General features: G+C 53.8%; 2 protein-coding genes across 2 annotated transcripts in view; one reads left to right on the top strand and one right to left on the bottom strand.

Annotated features, from left to right (window-relative positions):
- Positions 1-16,472, top strand: part of Akna (AT-hook transcription factor) — a 33,587-nt gene extending 17,115 nt beyond the window's left edge. The window contains exons 7-21 of the mRNA XM_059254451.1: positions 954-1,081; positions 1,509-1,710; positions 3,132-3,307; positions 3,413-3,610; positions 4,210-4,429; positions 5,116-5,222; positions 5,929-6,140; positions 6,828-6,990; positions 9,858-10,031; positions 10,280-10,395; positions 10,985-11,131; positions 12,147-12,242; positions 13,097-13,213; positions 13,334-13,514; positions 15,610-16,472. Of these exons, the coding sequence (XP_059110434.1) occupies positions 954-1,081; positions 1,509-1,710; positions 3,132-3,307; positions 3,413-3,610; positions 4,210-4,429; positions 5,116-5,222; positions 5,929-6,140; positions 6,828-6,990; positions 9,858-10,031; positions 10,280-10,395; positions 10,985-11,131; positions 12,147-12,242; positions 13,097-13,213; positions 13,334-13,514; positions 15,610-15,850 (2,478 nt within the window). The 3' untranslated portion in view covers positions 15,851-16,472. The remainder of the gene's footprint in view (positions 1-953; positions 1,082-1,508; positions 1,711-3,131; positions 3,308-3,412; positions 3,611-4,209; positions 4,430-5,115; positions 5,223-5,928; positions 6,141-6,827; positions 6,991-9,857; positions 10,032-10,279; positions 10,396-10,984; positions 11,132-12,146; positions 12,243-13,096; positions 13,214-13,333; positions 13,515-15,609) is intronic.
- A 1,603-nt stretch (positions 16,473-18,075) lies between these two features.
- Positions 18,076-21,437, bottom strand: Orm1 (orosomucoid 1). Its single transcript, XM_059255881.1, has 6 exons — positions 21,324-21,437; positions 20,825-20,967; positions 20,548-20,618; positions 19,788-19,895; positions 19,552-19,655; positions 18,076-18,144 (listed from the first exon to the last, which is right to left on the bottom strand). The coding sequence occupies exons 1-6, from the start codon at positions 21,435-21,437 to the stop codon at positions 18,076-18,078; spliced, it is 609 nt and encodes a 202-aa protein (XP_059111864.1).
- Positions 21,438-23,775: the final 2,338 nt, after the last annotated feature.

The following is a 23,775-nucleotide window of genomic DNA, read 5'->3' as shown; positions in this document are numbered from 1 at the left end:
CCTCCTCTTCTATGCTAGTGTTTTTAGCTTCCACATGTGAGAGAGAGCATGTGACTTTTCTCCTTATCTGTCTTCACTTAGCATAAGTCCCGTGGAGCCATCTTTCCTGCCACAAATGACAATTTTAAAATGTCATTTTCTTCCTCTCCACCTCATTCCTCCATATATAGGGAACCTGGGGGCTTCTGGGAGATCAGACATGGCTGGAAACTATATTCTGGGTTCCCCTTGGTCTCAGCCTCTTCCTAGGCTCATATAGGAAGGGACTAAACAGGCCAGAGACCAGCAGCCGTATACTGACTGACAATGTTTGTGTTTACTATTATGAGGGCCTGGCAGAGTTGTTAGGACCAGGAGCTCGGGGCCTGCGTTCAAGTCTTGCCTATACAACCTGTTCACTTACTGTGTGCATTTCAACAACTTCAAGGACGTCTTTGTGCTTCACTGGCTCGTTTTCTCTCGCTGAGATTCCGTTGGAGTGGAGATGCATGAATGTAGAATGCCCTATCTAAGAGTCACCGTGACAGTCACCTCTGTGGATAGTGTGGGATGATAATGCCATCTGTCCTCACTATCTGCGAGAACTGGGGAAGAGAGTGACTTACAGTTTCTGAACGGTGCAGTTTTCAAATCAGGAGCGAAGATCCAGGCCCTCTGGGGGACTAGAGCCTTATGGGGCATAGTGGCAGTGTAGTGGATGCTGCATCTGACCAGGTACCATGGGACCTGTAATCTCCCCAGGAAGAGCCAGTGGCCTCTGGGCTGATTCCCAGACTTCAAGTGTCTCATGGCAGAGAACTCCATCTGGGCAGAAGCCTCCAGAGATGCCCAACCACAGCCTGTTTCTCAAGCCCCGTGAGAGTCGCCTAGCCCCCGCAGGAGACACCTGTGACATGTGTGGTCATGGAGTCCCTGAGGGCAGACACTCAAAGCTCCTGGCCCTTGTGTTTCAGAGCTTGGAGCAGCTGAGGGCAGCCCACGTGGCCCTTGAGGCAGAATACCTTCAGGCCTGCAGAGAACGGCACCTGGACCCAAAGCTTGATGCCGCCAAGGGGAGTCCCAGGACCCTCAATCTCTGCAGGTAGGCTCTGGAGAGACAGGCCCTGGAGGACAGGCGGGACAGGCCCCTGGCTTCCTCTATGTCCAGGAAGATTTTATTTCACACACATCACTGCTCACAGGAGCAGAGGGAGCCCCTGTCCTAGTGAACCATGTGGCTAGAGCTGAGAATCCAGTCCCTTTAGGTGCACTTCGGACATCAGAACGGCAAAGCCTCTCACTAGACAGTGGGGAAACTGAGGCCAGAAGAAACTGGGATTACTTAGAGTCACACAGCATGGGGATAGTGGAGGGTACAGAGCTGAGGCCTCCTGGCTCCGAGTGGGGTTTTATCATCTTGCTATTGAAGTTCTTGATGCCATCTATTAATGGCCTATGTGGACCGTGAGAGGACATTCCTAGGGTCTCTGATTTGACACCTGTCGCCATGCTGATATTTCCTCCACCAGGGAGCTAGAGACAGAGATATACCACCTGGGGCAGCGCCTGGAAGAGCTGCAGGACCATATGGACCAGACCCAAGGAGAGCCAGAATCGCACAGGCCAGACCTGCAGGACAGCACCCCAGCCACACCTTTCCCGGCCTGGCCAACTCATCCGCCTACACCTTCAGGGCCAGTCTCCTCGCCAGCTGCCCACACCAACCATGAGGTACTGCTTTGCCCCATCACGCCGGGCCAGTCCCCATTTCTTTCCTTTATTCATTCCACGTTAATTTCTTCACGACATATTTAGGAAGTGTGTGCCGTACCCTAGACCCCATGATACACGGCGGGGATTCAGTGAGAACAGAAGGTGGAGTTCTCTGAATACATGAACTATTCGTAGAGTTACTTATATTTTGATAGCACTCTAAAGAGAAGTCCAGGTTCTGTGGAAGTAAAGGGAGGAACCGCAGCTGACCAGGAGCGGGGCACAGAAACTGTCTCTGAAGAAGAAGTGTGTAAGTGAGATCTGAGAGCAGGCAGGACTTGTTCAGTGCGGACACAAGTCATTCAGTAGGGTAAGGATCCTGGCGAAGGCACCGTGGCCTGCGTGTGGAGAGTGAGTGGGCTACAGTCTGCCGTGTGGCTGGAGACCACGGCCTGGGCCTTGTGAGGATGAGCCTGTGACTCATGTCTCAGCCTGGAATTAGATCTCCTTGGGTTCTCAGCATGGGGTGGCAGAAGGTACCCAGGGTCAACCAGCGAGGCTGGGAGTGGCAGGGCAGAGGGAGAGGTGAGTACGTGAGCTTGGACAAGGTTCCGAGGTTCGTTTGGTCGGACTTGGGTGGCAGTGAGAGAGAAGGCCGGCAGGTTGGCTCCCAGGCCCCCAGCCTGGAGTGAGGGACAAGGGGTGTGGGGGCCTACGAAGCTAAGACACCAGACACAGCCTCTGTGTGGGACGTGCTTTCAACAGGGCCCTCTCTCCACACCGAGGTCTGTTAAGGGACAACCACTCTCTCCCTTCGGCCGGTGGGCTGTGATCACACAGATGGCAGTGGTGGCAGCCCTGTGTCCCTGAGCTCCTCATCCCGGCCTGTGGGAACGTGCCTGCAGGTGATGAGCAGGGTGGCGCAGCGCATTAGATGAGTGGGCTAAGAATGCTGGCCCTGAGTGTTGGAGACTCCCCCTGAGCCTTGTCCCGCGGACAGAACGACCCAGACAGGTGGCATCTCCTGTGGTGACAGGTGGCATCTCCTGTGGTGACAGATGGCATTTCCTGTGCTGACAGGAAGCGTGGGTGGCCAGGCTACAGGGGAAGAAGTGAGGACAGATGCCTCTGACAGGCAGTCTGCCCTGGCTTCTGTATGGCTTTAGTGCATCGCACCAGCCTCAGTTTCTCTGTGAGGTGTGTGCTGGGGCACTGAGGAGAAATTATGTCTGCAGTGTGCCTGGCAAGCGCCAGGAGCTCAGATCACAGCAGCTAGCCGTGAAGACCCTGCGGGTCTTCAGTGTCTCACACACTTGAACGAATGGCAGGAGAGAGGCCAACAAGTTCACCACTAACTGCTCTTCAGCATGTCACACGAAACGGCAGAGGCAGGTGCTCAGAATGATGATTAATCCCTATCCCCCACTTCCTTGACCCAGCCTGCCGCCACCGCGACCTCCCCAAGGAGCTCTTTCAGACTCCCCGTGAACAAGGAGGTGAACAAGGAGGTGAACCTGGGCGGCATCAAGGCAGAGGAAAGCCCGAGAGAGCTCCCAGCGCCACTCAGGGACAGGGAGCTTCAGGTGGAACAGGACTTCCATGGCCTTCTGGAGCGGTGAGTATCCATAGGACAGAGGCACTGTCCACTACTGGGCCAGCCACACTGGGTCTTGTTTGTCCCCGTGGGCTGAGGTGACCCCTTCTGGGTATCCTCCTCCAGATACCTCAGCGTGAAGTCCTTTCCTGAAGCTCTGAGGGTGGAAGATGAAGAGGACCTGGAGGAGGAAGAGGAGCAGGAGCACCATGGTACCTTGGAAGTTGACGGTCCAGCCACAGCTCCAGGGACAGCAGAAGCCACAAGGGTACCCCCAGGACAGCACCCAGCACAGGCTGAGGAAAGCCATAGGGCTGCTATCCAGTAAGTGGCCCTCTGTCACAAGCTCCAGTGTCCCACACAGGGGTGGCCATTGGCAGGACAGGCAAAAGGGTTAGGAATGTAGCTCAGTGGTAGAGCACTTGCCTAACATGCCCCGAGTTCAAGTCTCATCTCAGGAAAACAAAACAAAACAACAACAAAAAGCATCCAGCCTGTGAAGTTGTTGTCATGTTTCTTATATTATTTCTAAAGTCAGTTTCCATTAGTAACACAAAATCTTGGTCTTCCATTTATAAACATTGACTTTTTGAGTCCCTGGAAGTCTGGGGAAACAGTTAACATGGGAAAGGAGGCATGTGAGCCCTTGGACTCTGAGAAACTCTGCTCTAGCCATGTCCTTCACAGTGTTTCTGCTATTACGTGCTGGGTGGGGTTTGTTCCCACCTTACAATGAAGAGTATGAGGTGAGGGAAAGTGCCATGCCCAAGGTCACACAGCCAGGTGACAGAGCCAGGATGCATCCCCAGGGATGTGTGTCTGATGCCAGAGCTTGCCCCTGGATGGGTGGGCTGAGCCCCAGGTCTGAGTCACCTGGCTCACATGGGGGGCTCAGGAATGCTGTTTATCTCTTTCTCTGCTAGGGAAGCTGAGGAACAGGCGGTATCCATGAAACCACCAAGCTTCCGGACATCCATGGCCAGAGATAGGTACACACCAGGCCTGGGTACAGCTGAAGTGGCCCAGCGGAGCACCAAACCCATGGCGTCTCATCAGGGCAGTCTAACCAGCCTGGAGGAGAGCGGGCCCACAGAGCTCCTACCTCAAAAAGCTCTGCTTCGGGCTGGCGGGTCCCACACTGAGGTGAGTGTGCTGGTGGGATACTCTCAGAAGATCCCCCGGTGTCTGAGCTCTGTTCCTGGACTTTGCCCACCCTGGCCCTTTTCATGTGTCACTCTTCTGGCATGCCACCGTTCCTGCAGCCGGAGCCTCGCCCGTCAGTCAGCATTTGGGCCCAAGGCCACCTCCAGCCCTGTACTCTACTGTCGGCCTCCTTCCAGAGCTTGTGCCTATGTCACAGTGTGTCCGAGCTGGGACCTGGTTCCTAACTGTGTCATATACTCGGCGGTCTCTACATTAGACCCTGAGGACACTGAGGTTGGGGGGCACTGATGTCATTCACGTGTTCCCTGTGTTCTGCTTTAAACGCACGTCCCGGTGTGTGTGCGTGATATATGCTGTCCTGGGCATCTCTGCAGCACATGGGACTGCCTGCACCAAAAGACCCTGGGTTAAGGCTTTCTCCTTCTCCCCCCTCTATGCCTTGCATACCCTAGCATCTCTCCCAAGAGCCCAGATGGAGCCCAGTCCTCAGGGCAGCAAACCCTACTCAGAGACCTCTTGGGACAGGGAGTCTTATACTAGCCTGGCTGTGGTATCAGACAGCCCTGGGGTCTTGGAGGCCCTGGAATGTGAGACCAGGATTGGGGAGGGGTTTCCCAATGCATGGGAATATTTTCCTCAGACTTAAAAGACATGGCCTGTTCTAGGAGCCCTGGATGGTGTCACCGGAGACAGACAGTGGCTTCGTGGGCTCAGAAACCAGCATAGTGTCACCTTTTACCCAGACCCCAGAGCACCGGCTCTCCCATATCAGGTATTCTAGCCCACCATTTTCACATGCCTGGGACATCTCGAAAATCCAAGTGACCGTGGTGGCCCAGAGACATGTGTTGGCGTCTGCATGCCGTCACTTCAACCCCATTGATGGTCCCTGTTCCTGTCATGCTGATAGAGGGGAGAGGCTCCGATAACAAGCGTGTCTTACTGAATATCACCCAGTCCGTTAGCAACTGTTGGGAGATGTTTTTTTACTAAGCAAGTGCAGGAGGAAATGGAGTGGGTAGATGGGAGCTGCAGGAGGGTAATGGGATGACAGACGCCATGGACAGAAGAGTATCTGGGTACAGAGACCAGAATGAACTCAAGGAAAGCGGAGGGTGAAGATCTGCAGGAAACAGGGAGTGGTATAGTCACCATGGAGGCTGGTGATCCCCAGGGTCAGGTGCTGGCCACCTGGAGGATCACTTGGCCACGTAGGTGTTCACGTGAAGAAGGGACTAGAATTGGCAAGATGAACCGAGCTTTGGTCCTTCCCTCTACGGCTGTCAGGTGCACTGTTATCAAATGTGAGGACAAGGATGCCCCAGATGAGGTTGTCCTCAGTCCTCAGATATACTGAGATGCTGGAGATGGGCAGTCCTAAGGCTGAGAGTTCGCACTTTCTCAGAGAGCAGCTTGGGCACCGTGGCCTGAGGCCTCTCTGTCTAATCTCAGTGTGTCCCTTCTCCCCTGGCCTCCAGCACTCTAAAGACATCAGCCCCGCACCTCACTGCCTCTGTGCCTGGTGATGGAGCCTCGCCTCCCAAGGCCAGGGGTTCTGTGGTTCCCAGAAGAGCCACCGAGGCTGGAACACCCAGAAGCCGAACCCAGCGGCATCTCTCCAGCCTGAGCGGCTCTCTCCGGAGAGGGGCACACAGTTCCCCGCCGGAACAGGCACCAGCGGTTGAGATGGGTGAGTGGGGAACCTGGGTAGGCTGCAGCCTGGGAGTGGCCAAACTGTATGAATTGAAGTATCAAACACAGCCTCGTGTTGTACTTCGGGCTGGGAAATGCTATGGAGGTTCACCACAAGAAAATGAAAGATTGCAGACAGGGGAGCGGGACAGATGGCTCCGCTGGTAAAGGGTCTCCCCTGCAGGCATGAAGACCCGAGTTTGATCCCCAAGAACCCAAGTGAAAATGCGAGCGAGTGCCACTTGTAATTCCAGTGCTAGGGAGACAAAGACAGGTAGATTTCAGGGGCAGACTCGTCAGCCAGTCTAGCCAAATTGGCAGCCCCAGGGCAGTGAGAGATCCTGCCTCAGAAACCAAACCAAACAACAACAAACAGGGACTGGGAAGATGGCTAAGTGGTTCAAAGCACTTACTGCTCTTGCAGAAGATCTGGGTTCAGTTCCCAGCATCTCCACCAGGCTCTCTCAACTGCCTACACCTCCAGTCCCAGGGGAATCTGACACCTCTGGCCTCCAAGGACACCAGCATGTGCTTGCGTGCACACTTGCTCACACACACACACACACACACACACACACACACACACACACGCCCTCCCACCTCTTCTTTGCCCATCACCCCACCCTTCAGCTGAAGCTCCCAGACTCATCTCTGCTGCTCATGATGGCCTCTCTCTGCTCTCTAGGGGTGCCCAGGTCTGAGTGCAAGAGACAGAAGCAGATTTCCAAACAGCTCCTTCCCAGCGGAGCAAGCAGCCCAGCCTCTGCCCCAGCCCCCACAGCTGCCTCCGTGCCACATGGATCAACAGAGAGTGCTGCCACCCTCCTCCTCACCAGGACAGAGCGCGAGTAAGTGGGCACAGTCTGCGCCATCCCACCTCATTGTAGGAAGGAAAGTGGGGGAGGCTGAAGGCCATGGAGGGCCCCTACCTGGCTTACACATTTGAGGTACCTGTGCTCGGGAAGGTGGACCTGGATCTTGCCTCCTAGCTTGGAGCTGATTCATGGGACCTCAGTGGCATTGACTTCAAGGACTCTCGTCCAGCCAATGGGATATAATTGTTCGGTGCACCTTTCTGACTCTGAGACCATCCTCCACCACTAGCCCTGCTGTGCAACATCTGTATTGCAGATTAGTATCGATTGAGGCATGGGGGCCACACCTTATAATTCCAATACCTGAGAGGTGGAGTCAGGAGGATTATGGGTTCTATACAAGCCTGGGCCAGATGGCAAGAATCCGTCACCTCTCTTGGCAGTTTTCTGCTGAGATCCTTCCCTGATCGCAGTGTTCTGTACCATGGTCTGAACTGAATTTCCCTACCCCTGCAGTCTACCTGGACCTTTGTGAAGTTGTGTGCACATGCATGCATGCATGTGTGTGTGTGCATGCCTGTATGTGCGCGCGCGCGCGCGCGCGCGCGCGCGTGTGTGTGTGTGTGTGTGTAATATATATATATTATATATATATGTAATATATATATATATATATATATATATATATATATAGAGAGAGAGAGAGAGAGAGAGAGAGAGAGAGATTCGCTCATGTTGTGCTAGGCCTTGGAGATACAGTAATGGACTGGACACTTCTCAGCTCTGGAAAGCTCACCGTCTTAGAGTCAAAGGAGCCTGCAGGTGCTCCCCAAGGGCGGTCAGTCTGTGGGTGGTAGCATCTGAAGGACTGTAGGAGAGCAGAGGTTGAGCCTGGAGGAAGCCGAGAGCTAAAGAAGGCTCCAAGAAGAGCATCTCTAGCGGAGGAAACAGCACATGCAAAGGCCAGGAGGCGAGGGTGCATGTCTCCTCTCAAGAACCAGATAGCCGTGACTAGAGAGGAGATGCTCTGTGTGTCAAGAGCAATAAATGCAGAAGCAGCTCAGGTAGACCGTGTGGCCTAGACCCTGCAGGGCCTTCAGCATGGCAGGTGGCAGTTTGCCCAGTGACTAGCTTATGGGTGAATGCATGGGTGAGTGCTGGGCGGCGATGTGAAAGTTGGTCCTGAGGACAATGAGAAGCTTTAGGTGGCAAAGTGGCATGTCACTGTTGTGCTTTAGAAGTTCCCTGGCTGCTACTGGGGTCAGCACAGAGGTCAAGGGGCGGAGGCCAAGAAGGGTGACTCAGTGGGGGGAAGGTGACTCTGGACTGGGGAAAGAAGGGACGTTTTTAAGAAGAGCCGTTGGTGGCATGCTGCTGGGCTGGCACGCAGTGGGGATTGGTGGTCTCTAAGGCTCAGGGGCACGTGGCGAAGGAGCACCTGCTGGCTGTTTGGCTGGCTGCTGGTTTGGGGGTGGGGTCAGAGTGAATCTGCAGAGAAAGATGAACGACAGTCCCCCGGTGAACCTCCGGCAACCGAAGTGTTATGTCAGGAAGCCCAAGAGCCTGACAGACCCAGACAGAGGACAGGTGACACCCAAGGCTGTGTTCCAGGTCCCAGACCAGGCAGCTGAGCTCTGTGTCCCAGGTTTAACCAGTTGCTGGGAGCGCTCACCCTCCTGCAGCCACCGTGGCCCCTGGGTTTTGCCTTGGAAACCCCAGCAAGCATCTCCCTGGGGATCACCTAGGAGACCCATGCTTGGTACACACACAGCTTAGTTGGGCATGGCCAGAGGGAGGTCCCCAAGCCTTCATGTGCAGTCCACAGAGATCATGTCTGCAGGTGGTACCAGGAGACGCTCACCAGGGATCCTGAGGGGAGTCTCCAGCCTGGGTGTCACACATAGTGAGGCTGCAGAGCCCACCTCAGCCTGGAAGATGACCACGTCAAGCCCAGGCTCTAGTGGTGCTCCGTGCATGGGGTCTGTGTCGGGGTATCGGTTAGCTTGTCCCCAGCAGTGCCGGCAAGGCCACAGGACCTTGAGAGCTCAGCGAGCTGGGAGCCTAGCAAAGGCTAGAATAGGCAACATTCCCTTAAGTAGTTCCGTGTCTTTGGACAGGAGGTTGGGCTGTGTCTAGACGTCTCACAGGGGGTCCAGAAGGCAGCCTTGCAGACACCATCTTCCAGCCTGCTCACTTCACAGCACCAGAAGCACGTGGAATCCCCTTGTCCCACTCTGCGACCTTTTGTTCTCTCCCTCCTGAAGCCTGAGTCCAGGGATGTTCCCCAGCATCTGACGGGTCTGGGATTATGAGATAGGGTGCTTATCCTTCTGGGTCAGAGGTGGGGAGGCAAATGCACGGAGTGTCTTCTGCTGGCAGTAGCCGTGGTCGGTAGGAATATCTGCAGGAAAAGCAGCAGAGAACTCTGCTCAGACAGCTACAGCTCTGGAAGGAGGTAGGGAAGATAGGGCCGCCCTGACCCAGCAGGACAGGATGGAAAGTCTGCAAATGTTTGTGTGCTAGGGTCTTGCTTTATAACCCAGGCTAGCCTCGAACTCGTGGTAATCCTCCTGCCTCGGCTTCCTGAGTGCTGGGATTGCAGGGATGTTCCACCAAGCCCGCGTCAGTGTTTTCTATTCTGTACCTACTCTCTATCTTGAGAAGCCAAGGCTGCCTGTTAGGAGGGTCATCCTCACGGGTGGGTTACCCAGATTTGCTTGTGGGCCACGAACTCAGCAAAGTGTCAAGGTGTGTGGCAAGGGACGTTCCAGAATCACTGGACCGCACAGTCTGAGCTTGTGTCCGCAAAGACAAAAGCCGCCCCCTCCAGGCGGCACTGGGGGCCCGATAGCTCTGTTAGGTGCTCACATGTTCCCGTTTCTTTCTCCCCGCCATTCCAGCCAGGCCATCAGAGATCTCCAGGCAGAGGTGTCGCGGCTCCGCCTACAGCTGGAGGACAGCCTTCACCGGCCACACCCAGGCAGCCCAACTCCTGCAGCCCAACTCGACCACTCCACACGGACCCAGGACAAGCCGACGGATTCCTCCGCCTCCTGGGCCTCCCACTATGGCAGGTAGAAGACGGCCCCCAACCCCTACCTCTGTTCCCTATGGAGTTAGCCAGCCTCTGGCCCTCTCTGGGCACGTGGGCTTAGACACTGCACTCTCCCCTCTCCTCATAACATGGTCATTGGTCCATTCTTATGCTTACCCTCCCCCCCACACATTAATTTATGGAAGGGATGCACACATGCCACGGTCATCTGTGGAGGCTGTCTCCAAAACCTCATCCAGTGATGTCATCTCTCTTCCATGTTGCTAGTAAATCCACAGAGAGGTTGTCTGGGGAGCCTAATGGTACAGAGCCAGCTGGGCCAAGAGGAAGACAGCGAGCCAGGTCCTCCTCCGTGCCTCGGGATGTACCCAGACTGTTCCTAAGTAAGTGACCAGAGACTTGTGACTGGTTTCTGAGGGTCCCCAGTCACCACGTAGGCTCTGTGGCCAGGGAACCCAAATGAGCCTGGAGAAGGGCATCTGTATGTGTGTTTGGGGCTGTTGCTGTGCTCTGAGACAAAGTACATCTTTAGTCCTAGCCCCTTAGATGATGCAGCTCCCAGGAGGGAGGGGGCTGAGGGTCACCAGCCTCCATTGCAAGTGGATGTGTGCCCTGCTGAGGACATTAACGCCAGAGTTCAGGGACCTCACTGACAGAGAACAGTTGTGGAGTTTGAACTGGGGTTCAACCCCAGTTCCTGTCCCTGGCCAGTTTGTCACCTGCTCTGAGCAGATAAAGTGACAGCGGACCGTATAGAAATCAGAGCACCTACCTCCTAGGGTTGCTGCACGGGGGTGTGATAGCCTCAACGCTCCAGGCTGAGATTCTGGAGCTGTGGACCCTTGGTCCCCTGGGAAGACCCAAGACTCAAACCCAAGCATGGCTCTGACGTCTGCCCTTGTACTGTGCTCACTCCTCAAGCAGTTTGAGCCCCACCCACCCGCCCCTTCTGAGGCTCGCTTTCCACCCCAGGTTCAGAATCTGAATCGCTTTCTCCTCGGCTGTCATCTGGGAAGAGCAGGACCTTGGAAGAGCATCCCCAGGTCGCACGGGAGGGGACAAGATCCGCAGGCAGCATGAGGCGGAAGGAAAGAGTCTCCTTCCGGGGCCAATACACAGGTGAGCCTTGCGTACACTTGAGCCCCATTCTCAGCCCTGGGGTTATGTTTAGCTTATCCATATGCACTTGTAAACATGTTTGTGTGTATGAGCACATGTGTGCCTGACTGCATGTGCATGTGTGCCCTCATATGTGTGGAGACCAGAGGCCGTGGTCTGCTGTCTCCCCCCCATCTCTCTCCACTCTATTTGCTGAGGCAGGATCTCTCACTGAGCCCCAGTCTCACCTGTTCAGCTAGTCCAGATGGCCAGCTTGCCCTGGGAATCCCCCACCCCCTCTGCCTCCCGAGTGCTGGAATTACCGGTGGGCCGCTGTACCCACCCAGCTTTTCTGTCAGTGTGGAGGATCCAAACTCTGGTCTTCACATTTGTGTTGTAAGCTCTTTATCTGCCGAGCCTTCTCCCCTGCCTCAGCCCTTGGTGTTTATTAAGTAGCCCAAACTGGCTGAGAACTTGGAACACGTTCGCGTCTATCCAGTGTGATTTCAGGAGCTTGAGACCATGCTGGGACCAGCCAGTTTTCTAGTGGCCTCAAAGGGCTTTCCAATGGCTGTCCAGTGCAGTCCTGTTCTGTCCTTGCCCAAGTCCCAGAAATCGGTCCTATGATGTCCCTCTGTCCAGCCATTTAGAGCCCAGGAAGAGACACTGCTGACCCCTCAACTGAGCCCGAGGCAAGGAAGGGATGACGCCGACTCCTGACTCATGACATTTCTGCCACACCAGCTTCCAGGTCCTGCCTCTGCTGGGTGTGCTAATCACTCCCACAGGGCAAGAACTGGCAGCCACTTCTAGAAGCAGAGACGCCGCCAGGAGCCTGGAGAGGGCAGTAGTAAGCAGGCATCTGTGTTCTGTGCATACGTGCACACACATGTACAGTGGGTCCGTCGGCGGTGTGTGCTTCACCTGTACAGAGGAGCTAGGCAGTGGACAACTGATAAAACCGCGGGAAGAGGAAAGAGATGATTAAACCAGTGTCCACACAGGTGTTGACTGATCATTCCGGATTCTTCCCCAGGTCAGGAGTACCACATCCTGTCCCCCAAGGCTGTCCTGAAGGACAGTGGCACAGCCTCCTGTCCCCACTGCCAGCCCAGGAGGACCCGAGACACAGGTAAGAGGCAGCGTTCTGGGCGGTTGAGGCTTAGCCTCTCACCATTGGGAATGTTTATTAGGGCTGACTGTGAACCATTTTATGAGAGGAGAGGCTCAGAGACATTAAGTAACTTGCTCAAGGGCACACAGCTTACAAGTGATAGCGCCGGTATTTGAACTCAGGTCTTTATGACTCCAGAGTACTGGCCCTTCACCACCATGGATCGCTGTCCCGACAGACCTTTCCATTCATTTATTCACCCATTCACTCATTCACGCTCACTCAGCACCTACCAATATTGTCCCTAAGGAACCAGCAACAAAACAGAATGGCCAGGGGAAACACAGACCTGGGGTACCTGACCAGACCGGGCATGGGAGGTTCCCAGAGGGTGTGCTGGCCAATCTTGGCCCGGAGAGCAAGTGGAGAAGTCTGATGCTCAGCCAGGGGCGGCACTGAGGATCTGCATCTCATGAGCACCGTGATCCCTGCTGCGGACTGTCCCCTTCACTCTCCACTGACCTGGTCTCCCAGTGACTGTTCTGGGCTCCCATGGAAGGACCGAGACTGTCTCAAAGGCAAAATGGGCTTGTCATCTGGAGGGCCTGGGCATGAGATCAGATGGCCACTTCCTTTGGCAAAGTACTGCCTCGTGGTGCCTCAGTTTCCCGACGGTAGAGGGGAGATGGGCAGAGCAGCTAGCGCAGTGAGCAGCGGGGCGCTGTGGAGTGATAGTGAAGGTCTTTAGTGGTTAGCATGTGGTCAGTGCCTACTTATACCGTCATGGTTGCTGCTCATGTTGCCCTCCGGCACATAGCCTGGTGGCCTCTGCAGGTCATCCCTTCCACAGCTCTCTCTTTCTTCCCTTCCAGGCAGTGCTGTCTCTAGAGAGCCCCCAGGACCGTCGGCTGCTGACGCCCTCCGCTGTCCCCTGTGTGGAACAGTCAGGTCCACTGCAGAAGCAGATGGCCCCAACTCAGCCCCCTCTGGTAGGAATGAGTGCTCAGCGTCTTCCTTCAGTTATGGGCGTGGCCGTACCTTGGGAGTGCCGTGGGCTGCATCTGCCCACATCCTCACACAATGTCTGTGCATTCTTTCCTTCCTTACAGGAAAGAACACCCCAAGGAAAACTGCACCTTCCACCCCCAGCCCCAAACGGAAGAACAAGCAGATGGACTCGCCAGTACGACCGCTTCCTGGACTCTGGTACCTGGCTGCTGCCTCCCCAGCCCCGCCAGCCTTGGCCTACATCTCCTCGGCTCCTATCATGACTTACCCACCACCCACTGTGTGAGTATTCCCTTCCAGCTGCCCTAGCCTGCCTGAGTACCTGCAAATTCAGCAGTCTTATATCACGTCAGAGGGCCGTGAGTCACGGATAGTGCCTTCCTGTAATTTACCCATGTGGACATGGAGCGCATGCCTGACATTCTTGTAGTCACTCAACAAACCCTTAGGGGGCAGACTGCTGGGTACTGGAAACCCAGCAGTAAAGTAGACTGGCAAGAGGGCCCTGTCTCTGGGAGTTACAGCTTCCTGGAGACCTAGAATGCATGCCATCTCCCTCTCCTAGTGAGTAAGCCTGTAATAAGGACTTTTTTTTTTTAAACAGTAGTAAGAATAGTTTCTGATTTTTTTCTCCCTTCTTTTATTCAATTGACTTTCATTGGTGGAATGGTTTTCGATTTAGGAGAATTGAGTGGATACTACACAGTTCTCCCACGCACTACACCTCCCCGAAGCCTGTTCCGATGTCTCTGTTCATCATGTTACTCCTAGAGAACCAACCCCAATGCTTTAGTGTTAATCAAAGCCCTTGGTTTTCCTCTAGCATCCTTGATTTATGTCTGAAGTCATTTTCTATTCTGGGGTACCACCCAGGATCCCCTACATTTACTTGGGGCCTCCTCTTGGTCATGGCAGCTGCTCCATATGGCCCTGTCTCCGTGGCTGTGGCATGCCAGGGCCACCAACTAGATGGGTTTGAGATTGAACACCACCTACCTAGAAGCAAAGAGTGGGCACGGTGGCCTGGTGACATCTCAGGGTCAGACATGACTGTACAGGGAACACCTTCTCCTCTCATCACTGCTGTGGCTGAGGCAGGAGACTGTTTCTATAAGCCTCGGTTTCTCTATCTGTTCAATGGGGGGGTGGCTCTGCCAGGCGCTGCTGTGTGAGGATTGAGTGAGACATGCCAAGACCCTCTTACTGGGATGTTTGTGGAGTCTTTTCTGTGATTCCGGGAAGTGTCGTGACTGACTCAATGATACCTTGGCCATCTCTCCTCCACTGTGAAGGGAGTCAGGTGGGATGCAGTGTTACCAATAGACAGTCTGCCTCTGAGGGTGATGGGGCGGTAGCTGCCTCTATGGCCGCGGATGCCAGTAGGGACAGAAGTTGAAGGCACCAGCAGGCACTGGGGCTCTGTGAGGGACCAGGCCTGGGGTACAGTTTCTTCTGCCTTCTTGGTTGAGTCTAGGTGGGCCCTTAGGGGGCAGCCTTGCTTCGTGTCCAGACCCTGACTCCCATGGTATGGAGTCCTGTCCCTGGGCAGGAGAGGTTTGGTGACATTTAGCAGCCTTCTGGGAGCCTCGGGGTTCTCTACTGTTCTCAAGGCAAATCTTTACAGTCTGGGCCCAGGGAAGAGCTCACCAGAATGTGGTGACCACAAGGAAGGGAGGATTAAGTGGCCAGCCATTGGAGAATGACTTGGGGTACATCACTGTGCCTGTCTGGCCTGTTTCTTCTTCTGGGATGATAAACATGACTACATGAAGGAATGTATGGGAAGCCAGAGTGGCCAGTAGCCTTAGTGCTTTAGATATAGTTAGAGCAAACCATGCCTCAGGGTCCTCCCTGGCCAGACAGCAAGACTGAGCATGCTCCGGGGTTGAACAAGAAACTGTGGCGGTGCTCTGCTGCCACCTGCTGGCCATATGCAGCCCTGCAGCAAAGATTCTGTAGTCCAAGTGCCTTTGCTTCTGCCCTGGAAAGCTTGGAACTCTCAGGCCAAGCTGGCCCTCCTATGAGCTCCAAGTATGGGAGCCATAGTGAGCCCAGATTCCCCTAAAGGAGGGAGTGTGAGCTGCTCTGCTACCTCTGGGAAGCCCAGTCATTCAGCTTAACGTTCTCCATCAGTACCTGCCACCTGCTGATGCTGGTAGAATTCCGTGACAGCCCCAGGGTGCACACAGGCAGCGCACGGTGGGTGGTCTGTAAGTGACTGCTAAGCGAGAGGATGGTGTGGACTAACCCTGCCTTGCACCTGCTCCTGGACGGGCTCTGGCACATTTACTCTCCTTTATCCCTCCAAGTAGAGGAGATGTGCAGCTAGGGCTCCCAACCCACAGCCTCTTACTCATACTCTTCCTTCTCTCCCCAGGTACTATGCAACCCCAGCACCTACCTCAGCCCGGACAGCCTCCCCGCAGCCTGCCCGGGGATCTCGGGGAACCCGGCACTCTGTCCATCTGGGTCTGAATGACCTAGGAGAGCTGCAGGCCGCACTCAGCGAGGCTGCACAGGCCGCTGAGAATGTGCGCTTCACCACCCGCCAGCTGAGCCGTTCCCTGTCTGCAGACCTGCGCCACGCCCGTAGCCTGAGAGGCTCCTGCCTCTTCTGACTCCCTGGAGGCTCTGAGACTGAGTAGGCAGGCAGCCTCTGTTGTCCCCCAGGCAACAGTCTCCTGGAGCCATTGATGGCTGGAAGATGTCATGCCCCCTCCTCAGGAGTGCCACCTACCTGCTCCATGTGGCATGTTTAAAATGGAGAGACATTGGCCTGATCGGTAGTGGATGAACATCCAGGGGACCAGCTCTGCCTACCAGGTGCGGTGGTCATGGCTACCTCTGTCCAGTCAGAGCCTCTGAGATTTTCCTTGCCATCCCCTTCTGCCCATGTCCACCTGCAGCTGATAATATGGATCTCACTGGACAGAATGTCTTTACACTGAGGAGCTAACTTGAGCTTGGATCCTTCTCAGAAGGCCAGCGAGGACAAGGACAGCCTAAGGTCACTGCGGCATCCCTGTCACTGCCTGCAATAGCCACGCTGAGGCAGGGAGAACCTGGCTAGGGAGTTCGTTCCTAGTACCCTGTGGACAGGGGAAGGACCTAGGGACCCATAGAACATCTTGGGATGGAGGCCTCAGGTGACATGTGCCCCGATCTCCTGTGATTACAAAAGTTTTCTCCCCGAACCCACAGAATAAAGCCAGCCCATGCAGGGCCAGGAAAGACCCGCCAGCCTCAGACCTTCCCGCTATTTCTTTGGATTTTGGTAGCATCCACTAGAGAACTACCTGTGGCTGAGGCTGACAAACCAGGCCAACACCCCTTCCCCATCCCATAGCAGAGTGATCAGCATTTTTGGAATGTGTGTTTATCACAGATTGTTTATATATTTTAGACATTTAAAAATCTATTTTGTTATAAAAGCCAATGAAGGAAAATGAATAATGATCTTAAGAAAGGGAAAAATTCCCAAAGCTACTTGTGTCTGTGGTGTGTGTCAGAAGCCTGTGGTTTTTAAAGACGAGGATGTGGGCAGGGAAGTGGATGCCCAGCCAAGGTCTCCCCCAGGGTACCTGCTGCATATGATTCCAGCGTCTGCCTGTCCTTGTACTGACATCTGTCTCTGAGTTTTCCTTCATCCTGTCCTTAGTCTAGAGAGGCCAGCCGAGCAAGGCTGTGGTGGTGGGAGACAGCCAGCAGGAGAGTGTCTTCCAAAGCCCCAGGCCGGAGTGAATAGCACCCTCTGCCTGTGCCCAGCTGGACACTGGGTATGCATGTGGCAGTTTGGCCGTCCCCATTCCCCCCTGCCCCGTGTACTGACAGGCAGAGTGGGGTTCCCAGAGCTGTCTGCATCAGCCGCTTTTCCCAGTTCTGTGAAAAAGCAGCTGGCAGAAGCAATTGGAAGGTGGAAGGCTCATGGGTGGAGAGGGACACAGCCCGTCATGTCAGGAGGCTGCAGAAGCTGGTCAAACTGCATCCAGTCAGGACAGAGGAACGACCTTAGCAGAGAGAGTTGAATGTAGGTGCCCAATTAGTTAAGTGGGGACCCCTCCCCAAGGAATGCTGCTGCCCACATTCAGGCTGGGTGGTCATCTCTGGAAATGTTCTCACAGACACACACATAATACATCTCCTGGGTGCAAATCCATTTGAGTGTGAAGAGTCTCTCACAGCCTGTGTTTGCCACTGAGTGGACCACTTAAGAAACAGCTGTCAGCTGGCCTCGAGGTTGTCAGGTGTCAACCAGTCTCATCTCACAGTGTCATTGTCTTCTGACTCCCATATGGGCACCCTGAGGACTCTTCCTGGGGACATCCAGACTCTCTGGCCTACACCCAAGTCTACCACGCCATCTTGCCCTGGCCTTTTATACCATGCCCATGGCAGCATCCACATGGGCCCTCCTGTCTCCCAACTCACTTCTCCATGATTAGGATGGCACTTCTGAAGTAAAGACCCTTGTGATGAGCATTACACACCTGCATTCCCCACCCCAACTCACTGACACTTGGGTCTTCTGCCTCATCTCCTTCAAATGTGCCCTCTTGCATTTGGAACTTATAAGAGCAGCAGGTTTTTTTCAGCTCGTGATTCAGATGCCCCTTCCAGGAAGCCTTCTCTGATTTCCCCGGGTTGTGCTTGTTGGACTTAGCTGAGACTCCACTCATGGCAGGACTTTCCATGAATGAATGAATGAATGAAGCAAATAAATGGTTATTGACTGTTTTGACAAAGCTTTATTGATGTGGAGAAAGAACCAAGGTGCACAGGGTGGGTATAGTGGGCATGAGGACAGTCCACGGAGTACAGAGAGCTGAGACCATGCCTGGCCTTCCTAGGGACCCTCCTCTGTCTTCTTCTTCTTCTCTTGCTCAGACTGCTCCTGCTCCTGACTGCACATATCCTAGAGAACAGCAGGGAAGAGGGCAGAGTGATTGAGCTGGCTGTGGTGGCACACAACTGTGGGGTGCTGAAGCAGGGGGATTGCTGAAAGTTCCAGGGTATCCTGGGCTACGGGGTGAGATATAAAAGAAAAAATAATATGGCAAGATAGGTAAGCCTGATGGACAACTTGAATTCAATCCCCAAAGCCCACGTGAGGGTGGAGTGCTCCACAGAGTTGTCCTCTGGCACTCTTCACACACATCATGGCATGCTTGCATGTGAGTACACACACATGCATGTACACACGCACATGCACTTGCACACACACACACACACACAATAGCAATAAATAAATTTTTTTTCGTTTTTGAGACAGGATTTCTCTGTGTAGCTTTGGCTGTCCTGGAACTTGCTCTATAGACCAGGCTGGCCTCAAACTCATAGATATCCTCCTGCCTCTGCCTCTCAAGTGCTGTGATTAAAGGTGTACACCACCACCACCTGGCTATAAATACATTTTTAAAAGGGGAATGAAAATCCCAGTGGTTGGCCAGAAAAGGCAGGATAGTGTCAACCAGCTGTAACCGAGATCTACCACGGCTTCGTTGAAGTATCTAGGGCAAGTCATTCCCGTCTCTGAGCCTCAGCTTATTGACTCCATTGAACAGGAGCACGGAGTCCCACAAACGGCAGGCATTTTCTGAACATTCCTGACCACGGGTGCGGGTTGAGTCTACAGACCCCACAGTCATGTAGCTGAAATGACTAAGGCCCAGGTGGCTGGGTGACCTTTTTGAGGTCTTCTGGCTGTGAGGTGGAGAAGGCAGCCTGTGAAACACCTCAATTCCAGTGGCTGTTTGCAGGCATCCTCTTCCTGGAAACCCAGGGCTGGCAGGAAGGGTTCAGGTAGGGTCCAAAAGTACTGTGTGTCTCTCAAACTGAGTGTAAGCTCATTGGCTGGTCCTGTGACCTCAGCTAGAACAAAGTCAAAGCTGAGGCAAGCTTTCCTTCAGCACAGGTTTAGAGACAGCATCAAGAAGACCCTGTGTGGGTCATTCCTGCCTTATAACCAAAGGCACCGGGCTTGCTGGAGTTGGCAGGGCACAGAAAACTTCAGCCACAACTTTGCATAGGTAGTGAAAACGAAGGCCAGGGAAAAGCCTGGCACCCTGGCACCAGCCGTCCTCTCCATTGCCCTTTCTGGTCCTGTCCCTTATCCTCCCCGGTCTTTCCAGGATCTCCTACTTAACCCCACCCACCCCCAGTCTCGTTGCCTGTCTCTGGTCTCGGAATCTCAGCTGCCACAGCAGACAGAGTTCTTAACAGCAAGACACCTGCCTCACTGGGCTACCTTAACCAGCAGCTTACCCTCTCTGAGCCTCTAGGGTCACTCAAAAGGGTGACATCATCCAGCCTCTTTGTTTACCTTTTTCCAGTCAGTATATATGATTTCTGACTCCTTCATGCCCAGACTTTTGACAGCTTTCTGGAATTCCTCAAGAAGCTCTGGGGAAACATCTGGCTTATTAGCTGCAAGAGAGAATGGGGGGGGGGGCTGAGTAAGGGTTCAGCAGATGGGAGGCCTGGCAGGGATGTGGGGTGCGGTTGGGGAACCAAGGGCAAAGCCCTTGGAGGTGGGGATCAGGGCTGCGAGGGGCCTACCATACAAGGACAGTCCCCGGTTCTTTTCATCATCCGGGGCAAAGGCAAGCAGGAAGCCCCCATGTTTCTTGAACACTTTCAGGTGGGCCAAGTGTTCTACTGCTCCCTCTGCAAGAGGAAAGGTTCTGTGAGTCACTGGTGCCATGCACCCCATTCCCAAGGTGAGGAAGCAAAGAACTAGGGGCAAAGGCCTGGAGCTGCCATGTGCTCAGCCCAGACTGTGTGCCAGCCCTCTGCTGAGTTCTTCACAGATGAGGAATGGCAGGGGCCTTGGAAAGATGGTGGTTATCTGTCCCCATGTCATAGATGAAGGGACACAAGGGTTAAAAGCCTCGGGGTTGCTAAGCAGTGTCTGATCAGGCCCATTAGCATTTGTGTGGCCTTCCTATGTGTTGTCCCCGGTGACATGGGGGGCATGGGTGAAGTCGTGGCTGCCCACCCCACGGGTTCCCACTCTGAGCTCACAGAGGATGGGAAAGGATGGTTAAAAGAGAGGCTGGTCTGAAGCTAGATTCTAGTGTGAATCTTCTTCTAATTATAAAGAATGACTTAACCACCCTGTGCTGTTTCCTTCTCTGATCCTTGCGATATCGAAAGCACTGAGTTCCAACAGTGCCCAGCACAGGGCAAGAGCTCTGAGCTTTTGTTGGTCAGCCAGTGCTCTCTGTGACCACAGGATCCAGGGCCTTGGCACGCCCTCACCTCTAAGCTGGCTAGCCCCCTTCACAGACAGATCCGCCCCATAAGTGCTGGCCCTCACCAGATTTGGAGATGGTCCCATTCTCTCTCTGGACTCCCAGCTTGCTGATGTTATAGACACATCGGTCCTCCCTACAGGCCAAGGACAACAAAGCGAGAGGTGATCAGGAGATGTGACCAGCATGGAAGCCAAGAGGCAGGTAGAGAAGACAGTTAGCTGTCCCCATTCCTGAAGGTGGGAGGAGGGGAGGCCAAGCAGAGACAGAGTTTGCTCAGGTCTCCAGGCATCCAGGAATGGAGACCAGAGCCGGGGTAGGGTGGCTGCTGCAAGGACTCACACGGTCTGGTATTCTTGGAGCAGTATAGTGTCGTCCGTCACGTTGGGGGTAAAGTAAAAATATTCCGCCTGTATCTTTTGAGCTGCCTGCCTGAATGCGAGGTTGTGTAAAGCCGAGCCGATGTAAAACCATTTGCCAGAGAGCTGGGAAGACGAAGGCACACAAGTGAGCAGACCTTGGCAGTCAGCAGTGATGAGTGGCAGGCAAGAAATGGCTTCAGAGCCACACGTGGGGGGACGGAAGCCCCAGGTGGGGATCACATAGACAACTCAAAAATCAGCCATCCACTGCTCTGTCCCCTTCTAGAGACCTCAGGGGGGATGCTTCTGAGTTTGAAGGCAGGGGGATGCCACCAGAGTCCCAGGCTGGTTAGAATTTCCTTCAGGAGAGGCAAGGGCAGCACCAGGAGCCCAGAGATTAACACAGACAGGGAAGGAAAAGCCCCAAGGAAAGGCTGCTGTCTACAGTGCTCAGAGCCAGGCCCCGGGCAGGCACTCACCCAGCTCAGGGTGTCATTGGTAATAGGTATGCCTGTGATGTTGGCGTGTTCTGGATTCTGGGCCTCCAGCAGTGGCAGGAGGCTCAAAATGACAAGAACCGTGTGCAGCGCCATGCAGACGGACACTCAGAGGCACCAGAGCCCGGAGGAGCTAACTGGTGGCTGGAGGGTGCAGTGACCTTTATAACAAGGTGTAGGAGGGGCTCCCGAGTCCAGCCAGGGGCTGCAGAGACTTGGCACGATCCCACCAGCTCTGAGAAACATCTTGCGTAAAACATCCTCTCAAGCCAGCTGTAAATACAGGTCTCGCAGGCAGCCCTGATATGGGCTCCTGATCTACAGTTGCCCTAAAAGCCAGAGTGTTGATTCATGGTCAAGGTGTGTACGAGGCTAGCCCGGGGACACTTAACAGGTTACCAGCCACAGGTTTTTAATATAGATCCCAGCTAGTTATCTCATTCATTTCTTGTCCCATGGAGCTGCCAAGCATGAGTGAGAAACCCTCCACCCCCAGCCACAAATCAAGTCCCGAATGTGTTATGAAGAGGTTCCAGGTCGGGAGTGAACTTGGAAGATGCTTAGGGAGTAAGTAAGACAAAGATGAGTTAGATTCCAAATGAGTGTGATGCTTCTGGGGATCCCTACCCAGCCTTGCAGACAACCAAGTGCCCAATGGGGGTGGGGGTGGATCTGAGTGGAATATCTAGTCCAGCAAAAGTTCCAGTATCTAAACCAGGCAAGGATCTGCCTGTGGCAGTGCTCGCCCTACCCCGGAGCTATGCCCAGCATCCAGTAAGTATCAGTTGTTGTTCCTGCCTGATGCAGCCCAATCTTTTTCCACATGAATGAATACTCTCAAAAGGGATTGTTATGGTCAGGCATGGTGACACTCATTGGGGCAGGAAGTCATTTCTGGGAGCTTGAGACCGGCCTGGGGTTACACAATGGGCTGTTTGAAGACTTCAACAACAGTAGTGTTACAGCATGCTCACAATTCTGTGTTCCATTTCCTGTGTCCTCTGCATATTTTTATATTTTAGTGTAGTCAGAGTTACAGTTTTAATAACACATAACTTGTCCATTCACTTACTATGTTCTAACTTCATGAGACCCTTTCTTCAACTTGTGGCATGTTGTATTGTATTTTCCCCCCTCGTGATAAGTGTCAGAGTAGCGTATTACCTTTTTAAATTACCCCACCATCCAACAGGAAAAAGCACATGTCAACTCCAGCATCATGCATGTGAATGATTCTAGTGGGATTATTTAAAGCAGCCCCAAGGGCGAGTCTGTTAAATGCCCATGACCAGGCAAATGGGACATGGATTGTGACGTCTCATGCAAAAGGAGTGTTGTTTAGTGACAGAGAGAAATGAACTACTGATAGATTTGACAGTACAAATGAAGCTCAACAGCATTGTGGCCAGTAGTGGAACTCAGATATCCCAGAGGTGGGACTGTGTGAATCTGTGTATGGGAGTTCTAGACTAGCCTAGCTAATCTGTAATGATAGAAATAAAATCAGTGGTTGCCTAGGGGGAAAGGAAGGGGCCACAGACGGCAGGGGGAAAAGCCGGACCTGGTTTTGTTAATCACAGATTAGCGTTCACTTCTAAAGGCATATAATTAAAAAAGCATGTCTATGGCAGGCTCAAGGAACTAGGACAGTCCCCACTGTATGGATGAAGTAACAAGCCACACAGAGAGGTTAAGTGACCTGGAGAAGACACACAGCAGCAGAGCACAAGCAACTCTACAGATGTGAGCATCCCTCTCCACCTCCTTCTGTAGCAGCAGCTGAGCAGGACTGCTGATTCTAATTAGGGCCTGTAGGTCGGGGCTGAGAAGGCACACCAAAGACTGTTGGGAGAAGCCCAGGTCCTGTGTGGAGATCTTGGCAACGTGCGTGTGACTGACCTCCTTGAACCTCAATTCCTTTGTCTGAAAGCCCATCACGGTATGTACACGTTTCGCCAGCCGAGCCCTTGAGATAAAAACACGGCACGCTTTGTACTGGTGCAGAGGGGCATGGCCAGTGTACAGGAACTACCTCCATTGTGAGAGTGAACGGTGCTTTTCTTGGCTTGACCCGTCTGTAGCTGGCCTCTACAGATCAAAGAGCAAGTGCCGAGACTGTGACTCAGAAGGTAAAGGCTTGCCCTACAAGCACGGGGACTTGAGTTTGATCCCAGGAACCCACACAGTAAAGCCCGGGCATGGTGACACGCACCTGTAATCCTAGCAGTGGAGGGATAGGGATGGGCAGGTTCCTGGTGCCCAATGGCCAGCCAGGCTACATGACTTGACAAGGCCAAAGGAGAGACCCTGTCTTAAGAAAGAGGGCTGACTGCTCTGAGGAAAAACATCTGAGGTTTGCCTCTGGTGTACACACACACACACACACACACACACACACACACACGTATGCACGCATGCTCAACAGCAATTGACT

The sequence above is a fragment of the Peromyscus eremicus genome, chromosome 2 (assembly GCF_949786415.1).
Source record: "Peromyscus eremicus chromosome 2, PerEre_H2_v1, whole genome shotgun sequence".
NCBI lineage: Eukaryota > Metazoa > Chordata > Mammalia > Rodentia > Cricetidae > Peromyscus > Peromyscus eremicus.
This window is presented reverse-complemented; position numbering and strand designations above follow the sequence as displayed.